The following is a 15,047-nucleotide window of genomic DNA, read 5'->3' as shown; positions in this document are numbered from 1 at the left end:
TTCTACAAGTTTTGCTGAACTTCAATATTCCCCAGAAAGGCTTGATATTTGATTTGGTAATGAGACCATTTTCAACAAAAGCAAAGTAATTCTAACATTGGGAACGAATGGTTCTCTTGAGCTCGAGTCTAAGATGTGAGAAATGATCGAAGGGAAGAGGGAGTGTCGTATTTCAGACACGTTTTACACAATTTTACTTTTGATTAATAATAATTTAAAAATTTTTACTTTTACAGAGCATGCACAATAGTTATGAGTTAATATTATTGCACATGCTCTGTAGCACGTTTATGAACGGTTTTTTGTTTATTATGAGTTTCTCTATTCGCTTCTTTTTCTGTGGTCTTGCAGTGTTCTCTTGTTCACCTTGATTACTATTGGAACAAAACATCCCGCATTTTGACCGAGCTGATCACGTGAAAGGGGTGTGGTCAGATTAATGCTTAATTCGCTTTTATTTCCCGGGTTGCAACACATCTCGAGTTTCATTTTCACGGCCAAAATCGAACAGCTGAACAGCAGACATCAAAGGGTAGAAGAAGTCAGCTTCGCAGGAAGATTTTCTTCTTACGAAAGGTTGGAGGTGTTAGGTTAATGGGGTAAGTTGATAACGCCTACTCTTTTTCTGGAATCCCTAGACAATACCAAGGAACAACAGAACGGCTGATGAAAGTGCTCTGCGGATTCGTTATTCCGGTCAAATTGTGTAAAGAGAAAGCAGAAAGAAATCCTTTTATTGTGGAAAGGTCTTTGAAAAATGCCCAATTTTTTTTTGTACCTTTCTTTCTTTTCTTCTCATATGGTCAAGTGTTGCGCATAATTAGATTTAATCTACGAAATAAAGTTTCTACGTGTCGACTTTTCTGGATATTCCTTCTTCAGACTGATAAGGGAGTGCACGCGAGGATAAAGTATTCATTAAATGAAGAAAAATGACCAGGCATTACAATCCCATATTGAGAAATTTCCAAGAAAATCGGGGGAGAAAGTTTGCTTTGCTCCTTATCATTTTACCCCTCAGTCTTCGTGGTCCAAGGACTAAACGAGAAAGTTTACCAGTCGATAGGCTGCGGGTTCGAATTACACTGTTTTAAATATATATTTCTTCTTTCTAAGTTTATACATTTTTATTTTAATGTTTTTTTTTCTCTTTATCAGCTCGTCTTAGCTGGTAACATAGTGGTTATGATCATCATCCCCCTACAGGGTCAAAAAGGCTCGGTTCGAATCCTGTCATTGACATGAGGATCTTTTATAGACTTTTTTTTTTTGTCCATGGCTAAGTTAGTCTGCCTTAGGCGGGGATAACAAGGTTTTTTTTTACCAGAAAACTGGAGTGTTTTTGTCCAACAAAAACAGGCAAACCGACCAGATAATCAACAGTTTATAGATATAATATACACACAGAATCCCAGATATTAGTTGATTCAACTGCTGATCATCTCAATTGTCCGAATCATTCCCTGTATGATTCCTTTCGCTTAAAAGGTGGTATTTGTGCTTATGTCCGTTTGATATTCCCTGTCAGAGACAGTAATTTGGAATCTCTCCTTTTCGATCTTCTATGGCTTAAAATCTTTTTACCACTTTCTGTGAAATTCATCTGTTGCCTCTATTGTTCTTCCAACTCCAATACTCAAAACCTTTTTAACTTCCTCTCTTTGAAACTTTACTCTTTTGCAGTGAGGTCATTTTTCTAGTCGATTTTAACGTTCACAACTCCAGCTGGCTTCCATGTTCTAGTCACACGGTCCTAGCTGGTCGAGCTGCTGAGACTTTTGCAATTACACTGAAAGGACAGAATTCATGGGATACTTGGTTCCTAGAGAACACGACGTTGTCACCCCTCTCTAGTGGACGAACCCACCACTTGGCATGTATATAGGTACACTCCATTCACGCAGACGGTAATTCGATGTCAGTATGGATAAACGCCGTGAGTTAACCTACTTTGAAAGAGGGATGAGAGTGGGTGCCCGATGAATGGGAGACTATCGCGGAGGTGGTACAGAAATTGTACTATTCCCGTTCGACAGTATCAAGAGTGTATCGGGAATACGCCATTTCCGGAATAACATCTGATCGTGGACAGCGCTTTGGGCGGAGAAAGGTGGTGGATGAACGTGGACGTCTGTCTCGCATTGTTTCAACCAACCGGAGAACGACAGTGGCACATATCACCGCTAACTTCAACGAGAGAGATGCCAGAAACGTCTCCACCAAGACCATCAGGCGATCATTAGCCACAATATGTTATGAGAGCCGCTGACCCACCACAACACAGGACTCTATTCCTCAACTGGACGAAAGAACATCGACAATGAACCTTGAATGATTGGAGACAGGTCTCCCGATCCAATGAGTCCCGTTTCCAGTTATTTCGAGCGGACGGAGCTCTGCACCCGTCATGTGAACAAGGAACTGTTCAGGCAGGTGGACGGTCTTTAATGGTTTGGGGCGTGTTGAACTGGCACACGTGGGATCTTTCGTACGTCTAAACGCATCTCTGAACGGTCCAGGTTACGTGTCCATACTTGCAGACCATCTGCATCTCTTCATGGTCATCGTGCACCCACAGGACAATGCGTCTCTCCACAGAGCCTTGGTGACAAGAGCATGGTTCGAAGAGCATTCCGCAGATTTACCACCATGGAATGGCCTTCCCGTTCATCGGACATGAACCCTGTGGCGCATCTTTGGAATGCTGTGGAAAGGTCCGTTCGAGCATTGGATCCTCCACCCAGGAATGCGACGGAATTATGGACAGCGGTGCAGCAAGCATGGATGGAATACTAGTGAACCGAATGCCTCGACATGTGACTGCCCTTATCCGGCCGAAAGACGGGCCTACCCGTTACTAGGTAGGTATTCCATGATTTCTGCCCACTTAGTGTACTAATGACCTCGCACAGATTGCTCATTTACCTACCAGAATACCCGACAAAACCTAACCAGGACCAAAGTTGAAACCTCACTCGGTTTTATCGGTAGTTTCTGAATAGTGTCATAATCGTACAGTTTGTTTCGTTTAAGGCATTCTTTAGTCCGATAAAGTTTAAAATAAAACTGCAATGACACGAGCGTTTTGTCCCTCCCCCGTTTATAAGCGAAAACGTATTGAATATGAGGTTATTTGCATTCATTCTAACCACAGTGCTTTATTGGTCGCATTAGAATCTGTAATGGTGTATTCCATCTTGTCATATTTCGTATCTGAAATAAGAATGTTAATGATATGTACTTTGCTTCGAATTTTAGTTTCTAGATCTGCAATGGTCACCAGAACGAAATCGTATTGCAGCCTCCCTGAATTACCAATTTACTGAGGACCTTCTAATGCATCCGACTGCGATATCAACACATTCCTTCCTTCTTAGCTTTCTCCTTCAGTCAGTTAGCTTTAATATCTCCCCAAGCAAGGAACTTTTGTAATTTGACTGTGTTGGCTGAGAACGTTGACAGCTGCGCTCTTCGTGTCATCAGACACGTCAACAGCTCCTCGACGGAAGACACCGTGATCAGAACCGGAAATCAAATAGCCCATTTACTGACACGCAGCGTTTGCCAACAGTTCTTTTCGAAAGATAAGCGAATGTGGACCATCTCACCTCTTCCTGCTTTATTTAAAAAATGACAGTGATAAGGTGCCCTCCTCTCTTGCACAGTGTGGTTTCTCATTGGTATACATTTTCTCTTCTTTCTATTTCGGCATTGCTATCTTCGCTTGATTCCATTTCTTTCCATTAATTTTTCTCTTGCTGCTTTTAGTCTTTTGTTTCTTAGCTGACCTTAAAACACAGTTTATGTTTAAGGTTTCACTACAATTTTCTTATCTTTCTATTAAGATAAGTAGTTGGCAGAAACCACTTATTTCTCCTTCTTTCTGTTCTTGTTGTTGTTTCCAATGGATGAAAGACAATTCATTTTTGTTTTTCTCTTCCATTAAAGCGAAAAACAAGCATCTCATATTAGCAATTACTTTGAAACAAGAGACGAACGTTTCTTCTGCATTTTCTTTTAAACCATAGCCGGTCTATAAAATTCTGTAAATATTTACTTTAAATGTTTATCCATTTAATAAAGTATTTTTGAACGATTAGACCATGAAACATTTGATGATAACAAACCATGGGTTTGTTTATTTATTTTTAAACATAATGATAGTGGTGTGTACTTCTATCTTCTAAAAGCCCCTGGAATCTACGCCCTCCTGAGTAGCACAGTTGGTAGAATCGTTGTCCTCTCCAAACTGGGTGGAAAAGATCCGAGTTCCGTCGATGACGTGAGGAATTTTTATGGTTTTTTTTATAACGTGGCCGAGTTAGTCGGTCTCAGGCGATAGTAGCACGGTTTTTCATCCAGGAAACAGAAAATCGACTTTAGAACACACGCAATTTACAGACAATATAAATATACAGGAGCAACATGACCTTAGTTGCCGATGCTCCTAATACCCAACCACCACCACCAACAACAACCTTGAGTATACTGACTCCATATCTGGAGTCGGTGTACTCGAGGTACAAAGATAGGTAGCGCTACCGATATCGGCTAGAGGTCATCCATATAAAGAGAGACTTCGAATATTTAGGCTACAGAGCTCGGCATCTAGTCAAGTTGGGGGAAAGGAGTGCTCATTGAGGGAGAGGGACAGTAAAATGAATGAAGGGCACGTTTCACAGTTACAAATGATTCTAGAACAAGGAGATATAAATTAAGGAAGAAGAATTATACGAGGGGATATAAAAAGTTTTTTCACGGACTGGTTCAGATTTTGAACATGTATTATCATTCTTTTATGTAGTCACTACCCAAAGAGACACATTTCTCCCATCTTTTTGGTATTTCCTTATGCCATTTTTATAGGTCTCACTTTGCCCTTGAAACCATGCTTCTGTCACAGAAATTACCTATGCAATTGCCAAAAAAAAAAAAAAAAAAAAAAATGCTTTCCACGCAAAAATAATTTCGGGGAATAAGGCGGGTGTGGTAAGGTATGAAGTCCTAACTTCCGGTCAAGATCAGTGATTGCGACAGCATTGTGGGCCGGTGGGTTGTCATGAAGCAACAGCATGACTTTGCTGAGCATTCCGGGTAACTTTTCTTTAATTGCTATACGGAACTGCTTCAGTAAGTTGCTGTAGTATTGTGCATTGATGGTGGTACTCATCTCCAGGAAATTGAGAATAATGCCTATCTCATCCCAGAAAACTGACAACACCTTCGCCGCAGATTGTTGCATGGAAGTTTCAATTGGAATTTTTGGGAGTTGATGATGGATGTTTCAATTGTTTTGAAACCTGTTTTGTTTCTGTGTCAAAGTGATGTATCCACGATTCCTCGATAGTCACCAATCGGTTTAAAAAAACAGGTGAGTATCGTTGTCACACATGGCGACAATTCAGCAGAGCAGGCCTGCATTTTTTTCTTTCTGAAGATATGTGAGCAAGCGAGGAATCCGTTGTTGAGACCTTGTTCATGATCAAATCATTGTGAATTATGGTCTCCACTGATCCATAGCGTGGCCCAGGCTCAGCAACTATGTATTTAATTGTTTTCTGGCGGTCATTGAGCATCAGCTGTTCAATTTTATACATGAATTCAGCAGTGTGAGATGTGGTGGCCGCCGTTACCATCAATGTTTTACGTCATACAATGGACAGATATTCCCATACACCGTAGACAGCTCTTCATGGATAGTCCTTGGCTGTTTGCCTTGCAAAAACAGCAGTTTTGTTAATAGATCGATATTCAACTTTATCCAAGATTGATACTCTATCGCGCATTCAGTTCTGCAACAAAAACATAAGCGTTAGAGCAATGAAACTTCTACATACAAAGGGTACTAGGAAAGTTTTGCAATATGACGCAACAATGAATCACAGGAAGCTGCTTGTTGCTGCATGTTGAGACATGTTCATACGTGCATAGTAGCCGCCGCGCCAAGTCGATGGGCTCAGTTATTCATTAGTAGTGAGAGTGTAAAGTGCTTGCGATGGCATCGTGGTCACGAAATGAGATAAGGACAGTTTTGCGGTATAATTTCGTGCGTGGTTTAACCATAGACCAGTGCTTAGAAGAAATGACTCTTGCACTAGATGATGATTGTCCACATCGTACAACGATATTCAGGTGGTATAGAGAATTCCAAAGGGGAAATTTCACTCTGGAGGATTCTGAGAGGCCGGGAAGGCCACGAACGTCAGTTACGGAGGAAAACATTACTGCTGTGAGGAAAATACTTGACGAAAACAGGCGAGTGACCTACCAACAGATAGAGGATACTTCGGGCCTGAATGCACCAGCAATTCGTTCGATTCTGCAAGATCATTTGCACGTGAAGAAACTTTGTTCTCTCTGGGTGCCGCATCAACTGACTGAAGAGCAGATGACACGACGTGTGACTTGGTGCCGGGAGATGTTAAAAAAGTTTGATAAGGGACAATCTCGGTATGTGAACAACATCGTGACAGGTGACGAGACTTGGCTGTACTATTACGATCTGCCGACCAAGGCTCAAAACAAAGTTTGGGTCTTTGATGATGACGACACACCCGTAATTGTCAGAAAATCCCGATCTGTAAAGAAGAAAATGATAGCTGTATTTTTCAAATCGAGTGGAATTGTGGAACGTGTCGTTTTGGACACGCAGAAGACAGTCACAGCTAAGTGGTATACTGAACAATGCCTGCCTAAAGTCATTGGATCTATGAAGAACCTGCGGCCAAAGTCAAGAATGGACACCTGGTACCTCCATCACGATAATGCTCCAGCTCACCGCGCCAAAGCCTGCACCGAATATTTGACCACGACAGGACTGAAACTTCTCGAGCACCCTCCCTACAGTTCAGACCTTGCTCCCTGCGACTTTGCACTGTTCCCGCATGTGAAAATGAAGCTAAAAGGGAGGCGGTTTTCCAGTGATGAGGACCTTCTACGGGCTTGGGACAACGAGTGTGCTTTACTCCCTAGTGAAACTTGGCAGAACTGGTTTAAAGATTGGTTTCGGAGGATGGAGAGGTGTATTGAATGTAGAGGAAATTACTTTGAAAAAATTAAATAAACAAAGCTGTATTGCAAAACTTTCCTAGTACCCTTTGTATATTACTAGATAAACAAGCAATACAATCAATAAACCATAACGTTTATAGAATACACAAAAGAAGGTCAAGGGAAAATCTTTTTGATACACCCTCGAAGAGTGGATTGTATGAAGTGTACCATTAGTCAGAGAGTTGTTAATCACTGGAATAAATTGTCTTCTTCGTGGGTTATTTCCAGATTAAGAACTAATTCTAATTACGAATATTCCACGATAAATTAAATTTATTCAAAAGCATAGCGTTGACGAACCCACATCGGGTCCTTTGTTTTTAAGGCGAATAATAGGTGTAGTCGGAATTGGAATTTTGTGGTTTGTTGGCCAAGAGGTTTTTCCCTCTGCGTATGCTACCAATTCAGTGGCTTTTTATACTATATTTCAAGCTGTTTCTGTGTTTAAGAAATCTTTGGTTCAGTACAAAAAGTGTTGCGTCAGCTATATTTGTTGATGGTAGCGAAACAGGGAGCATACGGAAATGATAGAAGAATAGCTACAAATACCAGGTTTATGAGAGCATCCAAAGATAGATAATAAAAGAACTTGAAAGAAGAAAACAAGATTCACATATGGATAACAGATGGTATGGATAGGATGAATGCCAAATCAAAGACGGAAAAATATCTACAGTATGATGACATTCAAATGACTTAAAAGGAAGAGAACTCCTTAGACTCTGGAGATTGTTTGGTTATTTACTGCAAATAAATCATGGCCAGAATTTATTCCCACTGGAACTATTGAAAATTATGAGTTATTCGACTGCTATCCAGAACTAGGAGACTTGTGGCCACTTATGGATGGTATTGCCGTCTTTTCCTGCTCATGACGCAAGTAGTCATCGATACGTAGGATGAAGTGAGTGGTGGTTCTAAATAAAAGCACTCCTCTGACAGCAGTAACATGAAACGAGATGTAATACGTGAATCGCTTTTCCATTTTCTGACATTTTAATATTGGGTGATTTATAGCTGGCACTTCTTCGGTGTCAAAATAATTAAAATTTATGTGCCCGCTTTCTGAAGTAATTAATCACAGTACGTGGATTCGCTTTCATTAAACTCCTAGATGATGATGAACGATTTGTTTACGAATACTCAACGTTGTCTGACCAAAATCGCTCAATTTATTTGGTTCACATATGTAATGTTTCGGTAGTTATCCGTTTGAATGTGTAATCAGGTGGTTTTTCATCCCGGAAACTCGGGTTTTTCGTTCCAGCGTATTCTGGGTTGGAAAACTCTTCAGTTAAATTTGCGATAGAAAGAAAGGAGAGTCTGTAGTTTATAAAATGCAGCGGTTTCTATAAATACTTCACCATTTTTCAATATGCATGTGTTGTATATAATTGGGTTAGTTTAATAGACAGAAATAATAAACATTTCACTTTGCAGAAACACCAGGTGGCGTACTAGTACCTCTTTATTACCTTCACAATTTAGCGATCTAGAATATTGGGAGAATAATGATGTCTGTAATAAAAATTCTGATGCAAAGCAACACTCGAGAAATAAATAATGAGATTGACTGAAAGAAAAATAGATTTTTTTTATTATTCTTATTAAATTGAACGACGTTTACAAAGCTGTATAATTATATTTGCATCCTATTTACGGTTATAATAAAATAATTCAAAGATAGGAGAGCATGCATTGGAACAGTAAGGCTATATCGCACCCGGTGCATTCCATTTAGACAATTTAAGGGGGGAGGGAGAGAGGGGCGTCGTTAATAAGTAAATCAAGAATTAAGGAATAAAGAAGCGGGAAACTGATGAACATAGAATTATGTTTTGTTTTTTTTAAAACATAATTCGCAAAATCATTTATAAACTTGTCCCATCACTTTACCAAATTCTAGAAATTCGTTGGGATTTCCAGACTTGTTTACTGACTCTTTCTCCCTCCCATACACAAAAAATTGAACAGTCAAAGGGACTGGTCCACTATAAGTGAGATCCCTTTTTGGAGACTTTTTTTTTAAATTTTTATCCATGTTTTGACAGATAATTGATTTTTTTTAGCTTGTTTATGAAGTAGAGGCTTATATGTAAGTTGAACGCTGCTTTTATTGTCACCTTTTAAACTTTTTTTTTTTGGTTTAAAAAATAAATTTTGAAAGATTATTATATTAAATTAAACACTTCTTGGATATTACTGTATAAACGTAGTACTATATTAACAAATTGATGCCGTGTTGTCATTGATGCATGAAGTTTGCGCGAAGTCTTTCATTTCGGTTCGTTCAGACTATTTTGATTGAGGATTGTGGCATGAGACGATTTGACTGCCGCGCCTTTTTTGGCATCACCAAGCCTAGAAAGGGGCAGCAGTCAAGATGCCATGTGAAGGTTATGCCAGTTACATTTTTTGAAGTTTTAAACAGTTGAGAGACGAAATGGCTGGCTCCTTCACCACGATAATTCGTCATGTCATACGTCACTCGCCATTTTTCTATCGTGCTGCATCCTCCTTATTCGTCTGCTTTGACTCACTACAACTTTTAACTGCTTCCAATATTAAAATAGGACAAACAATTTGAGCCGATTCAAGAATTAGTCAAACATGGCGGACTGCTTAAAAGCATTCACACAGTACGTAGACGAAAATTTTCCTATTCATAACATCAAAGGGTGCAATTATAGTGCGCTGGACATTGGTGCCTATAGCATGTTTCCCTTCCCCCTTAGTTATGCCCCCGTGGGTAGCACAGTTGGTGTAATCACCTCACAATGAACAGAAAAGACCCGAGTTAAAATTCCATCAATGACGCGAGGAATTATGGACTTTTTTCACGACGTCGCTTAGTTAGTCGATCTCAGGGGAGGGTAGTGTGGTTTTTCAACAGCAAATCAACGACCACAGAACACACGCAATTTACAGACATATTATATACGACGCAATATGGCCGATGCTGATGCTCCTTAAACCCTGCAACCACCAACTAATCCCTTCTGTTTGTTCTCTTTTTCCCTCCCAATCTGTTTTCCTTTGATCAAAAGAACTGGCATGTCCACACTGAGATGCATCCTTGTTTGACTGATCTTTTATTAATATTTCCGGCTTTTGCCAGTCTTCTCTGATTCATTCAGCAAAGTTAGAAAGCGCGATATTATATTTCTGTCATAAAGGAGCATCTCTGAGCTAGAGCAAGCAATCATCGAGTTGTTGGTTAATACAAGTGCGAAACATTTGGTGCTAGGACCGACCAATAATGACCACAGCCTACAACTGACACGTATTGCCATGGTGACCACGTTATGAGCAGCATGTCATAATATCAATTGTAATCTTAGCCGAAGATTACAAAATTTCATTAGCCATCCAAAGAATAAAAAAGTTACGTAAGAACGCAATAAAACGAACCCATTCTTCGACGGTGAACACGAGAAATATTTGATGGAACACGCTCATCCTTAGTGCTTTTCACAAACTACGGCATCGCATCCTATGGCGAGATCTCCCTGCTGCGCAAACAGGCTCGAATAATGAAGATACGCAAGGCTGGTATCTCGCTGTCTGCAGGACACGTATTAAAGAAAAAGATTATAATTGAGAGATGGCATACTGGGAAGGTGGACGATATCAACAGAATGCTTTTATTAAAGCCGCGCGTTAGCGAGATGGCTTTTCCCATTCACTGTCGTCTGCAATTTATTACCCCGTGGATAGGAGGAGGTCTTAGATGCTAAAATAAATGACCCACTGTTAGATAAACACTACTGGCCATGATAGCAGCAACAAACGCATCATATCCACCCTCGTAAGACAGTATAGATCTATTTCGATCAGTGAGGACTAATAAATCTGATTATGTGAGCTGAATAAGGAAATATAAAAGATAACTAGGTCAGTTACTTTAAATCACCATCCTCCCCACACCGGCTGGAAAAGACTTTGGTTTAAATCCCATTAGTGACGGAACTTTTATGGTTTTTTTTTCACTCCATGGTTCAGTTAGTCGGTCTCAGGAGAGGATAGCAAGGTTCTTTTCACCAAATTTCTTCGCTTCGTTGATGGAACTCCAACCGAGTTCTTTTCCGACATGGCGGGAACACGGTGATAAACCCTCAAGGACAGATGCCTTCCGAGGGTTCTCCTTCTTGAACGAACTAATCTTAGAACGCACCAGTGTAATAAACCAAATACTTTCACACGCGATAACCTGCTCAGCTATAATGATAAGCAATGGTTTATAGTCTTTCGATGCCAAGAACCAAATTCATGGCACTTGACAGCAAAACTAAGATTCTTAAATCTTTTAAAAGCATCCTGAGGGATTCTTAGTTTATTACTATTTATCCTTTCAATTTGTTTCCGTGCCCACAGCCAGTGATGACAGGTGGCTTCTCACGTTAGCGGACGCCAATAATAAAATGTTATATCTGTATTCCTAGCTAATCTCCAGGCTCTTTCTTCACTTCCCCCGTTTTCATCATTGAAGTCTCGACATCATTTGATAGCAGGTGTCGCCTGCAACCTTAATTTACGACCGTTACAAAGTAAACTTATAAAATTTTCCCTTCTCAGCTTCTGTTCCTTGCTCAGCTAATAAAGTTTCATTTAGACGGTCAAGGTTGTCTTTTGACAGATGGATGGTGAAGCGGATTATTAACAGATATTGCGCACCATATCCACTCCTGCCGTCGGGTTTTCACTGGCAGCTATTATGTCCAATGTAAATTGTTTGGGATCGTCACTGTGGGACCTCTGTTGTTAATATTCCAAGTATCCACAGAATGTTCAACCTTGAATGTAATAAACGGTTTCAACAGTAATTTATTTTTTCTTCTTCGAGTTTCGCAAGCGAAAATGAGCGTGCCTAATATATCTTTCGGGATTCGAGGATGGAAAATATTGCTCATTGGAGGTTTTAGAAACACGTAGGGTTCATAAAATGTGACTCAGTTTTAAGAAAGTCGTAGCCTCTCCATTCGAGGGAGAGTCGATAAATACGATTTGTTTTTCATCAGTAGTATTCGGCCTCTTGATGGTCTAAGGCCTCTCTGCGCCTTCTTCATATATTTCTATTTTTTGTTTTCCCTTTTTATTTCTCCGAAAGCTTCTTAATTTTATCTTCTCATCTTAGTTTCGGTCTGGCAGTCCTCTCATTCCATCTCTTGACAACTATAAACTATTCTTGGTTGTTTATTCTTTCTTTGGGCCACGCTAGACGACTGGTGTAGTTGGCAAACATTTGTCGCTTGCGTATAATATTCTCTTGAAACAGTACACAAACATTGGAGCCATTCGAGTTGCATTTTCTTTACTTAACGTGGTATATTGTATTTACTATTTTGGTTTTATTTATTATCGACTCCGATCCTTTCTTCATATGGTTCCATTTTCTCCATAGTTTTCCATTTTTCTTATGGGTAGCCATTATGAATTGTTTCAGTTTTTATAGCGATTGGTTAGTTGTGTGTTAAGCGCCAAAAGCTATTAGGCCTCAGCATATTCTGTGATCCTCTTTCCTGGACAAAAAGCCTTTATTCGGGATAAAACCGTGTAAGCCTCTCCTGGCTAACTCAGCCACTTTGTGAAAAAGGCCTAAATTTCTGGCGTCATTGACAGGATTCGAACTACTCAAACCATTCAAACTGTGCTACCCACGAGGGCTGTGTGCTCTTGAATTAATCATTACTTTGAAGGGATAAGATATCCTAATACATCTTGGAAGACTGTATATGTATACTGCAAACACTGAAATGTTTTTTGAATCAATTATGTTGATCGAATACAGTTTGTGATATCTTTAAAATCGATTTTAATTAATTTTTATTTATTATTTGTATTTTATATTGTCATACTCAACACCAGCGTTGTTGGAATGTTTTAAAAAGTATCTAGAATACGTATTTAAAATTACAATACACCTAAAAGAAAGATACAGATATAATATAATTTTTTAAATAATAAAATGTGTAAAATTTGCTCTAATATATGTGATACAATTTGATAATATTTCCTTAAGAGTGGCGCATTTTTATCCATTTTTAATTTGTATTTTTCTCCATATTAAAATTCTTGGTTTGTTTATTTTGATATTTAGGAAGAGTCATCAATGAGCTTAATTGTTTTCTATTTTATTAATAAACTTCGCCAGTTGATGCCGAGAACTTCCAAATAATTAAACACGCTTAATTGATGTTTCTAATTAGTATAAAGCTCAGTCCATTTTAATAATATGCAATAGTGCGTCTACGTTAAATTCATATTTGATTAAGGAAAGTGCAACTTTTGTATTACTGAATAAATGACAATCTCCATGCTTTTGCAAGTCCCTAAACAAATTGACTAATCAACTTTCACGAAAAAAGTATCTAACGATAGATGGCGCTGTTGACAAGCATTACATAAACCAAACGTTTAATGCCTTCCACTAGTCACGTAAGCATGACTAAAGATATTTATTTTCACTGTAATTTGTCTCTAAAACAAAATATCGCGAATGTATAATTATTGCGTTTGATTATATTATATTTTATAAGTGATATTAAATTATTATATTATAATATTTTCAGACTAAACTATATTTTTAGAAACGAATGTTTTATTTCAATGATATGGTGTATATGACATCTTATGGCCAGACTTAGTATGCCAAAAAACATAAATGGTATTAGGGATGAAAAGAAAAATGCTTTATTTATATTTAAAGTCTGAGAATTTTGGATCACTTCTTTGATGTTTTAAGGTGGATATTTATTCATTAATATCTTATGTAGTTTTTTGTTTTGTTTTCAGGTGTCGCTGGCTGTTCAGCAAACAGGATTCAAACGGGTGAAGCGAGGTTACAAACAGCTCCGACTAGGAGGAGAGAGCCGTATTCTTCCTAAAGAACCCTCTGATCCCTATTTCCCTTACCAGTGGTATCTGGTAAGTTTAAACAACATGTATATTTATGTATTCGTGTTTTTAATCAAATAGAAATGGTTCTATTTGAAATGGTTGGCTCCTTAAATAGAACAAGCTGCGTGAGAACATCCAATCAAATGTCATATGTTTTGCTATTACAGTATATGCTACCCTCCAAAAGGTATCTGGACACCCCTGTTTTTATATTCCATTGGACTTTCCTGGATAAACAAGTGACTTAAACCGGTACATAAGGAAGGCGCATGAGCCACACACAAGTTTGTTATTCTCGTCATGGCAGGTTTTGATATGGCGCTCTTTTTCGTGGTGTGGCACTTGGACCTTTGGTGGTTGTGTGGGAACCACGAACGTCAACATGAACCTACCTTAAGATTTTGGACACTTACATGCTCCCTGCCATGTGGCAGTTCTTTGTTACAGATCCAAGCTTGTTTCAACAGGATGTCTATGCAATACCGCCGGTGTTGTTCGAGAATGGCTCATGATCATGTGTATAAAAGGTGGAATAGCTGATGCAGAGTCCTTCTTTGAACCCTATGGAACATCCATAGAATGGACTGGAACGTTGGGTGAGGGTCAGACCAGTTTGTTGTTCGTTGGTCGAGAGCCTATCCAGGATGGTGGAGTGTCACAAAGACTAAAGAATTACTGACAAAGCTGTTGAAGTGAATGGCAGTGACGTCAATACGAAACGGAGTTGTGTCCGGATACGTTTTAGAGGATAATGTATGCTAACTCGTTGTATGCTAGGTTATTTTCTAAAACGGCTTTCCTGTTGGACAATGAATAATTGTTCTATGCAATGAGTAATTGTTCTATGCAATGAGTAAGTGTCTCCATTCTAAAAGGTAATGCTGGTTCAGGCTATAATGAGACATAATGCTATCTGTGCGTGTATTGTGAACAGCAACAGAAGTACTATAACGTTCATGGTGATAAGGACGTCTGAAGCCGAGTGTGATCTAGTTGATATGACTATTAGCTAGATCTGCTGGCAGTAATCCAGGACGAGCGGTACGAAATAAATACTCAAATATCTCGACAATGATCAGAAACAATGCGAATGGAAT

At 39.1% G+C, this 15,047-nt stretch overlaps 1 protein-coding gene across 1 annotated transcript in view; it reads left to right on the top strand.

Annotated features, from left to right (window-relative positions):
• Positions 1 to 15,047, top strand: part of amon (prohormone processing protease amontillado) — a 122,868-nt gene that overhangs the window by 69,140 nt on the left and 38,681 nt on the right. The window contains exon 3 of the mRNA XM_090386527.1: positions 13,846 to 13,977. Coding sequence (XP_090242653.1) covers positions 13,846 to 13,977 — 132 coding nt within the window. The remainder of the gene's footprint in view (positions 1 to 13,845; positions 13,978 to 15,047) is intronic.

The sequence above is a fragment of the Mastigoproctus giganteus genome, chromosome 12 (assembly GCF_048544385.1).
Source record: "Mastigoproctus giganteus isolate SK-2022 chromosome 12, ASM4854438v1, whole genome shotgun sequence".
NCBI lineage: Eukaryota > Metazoa > Arthropoda > Arachnida > Uropygi > Thelyphonidae > Mastigoproctus > Mastigoproctus giganteus.
This window is presented reverse-complemented; position numbering and strand designations above follow the sequence as displayed.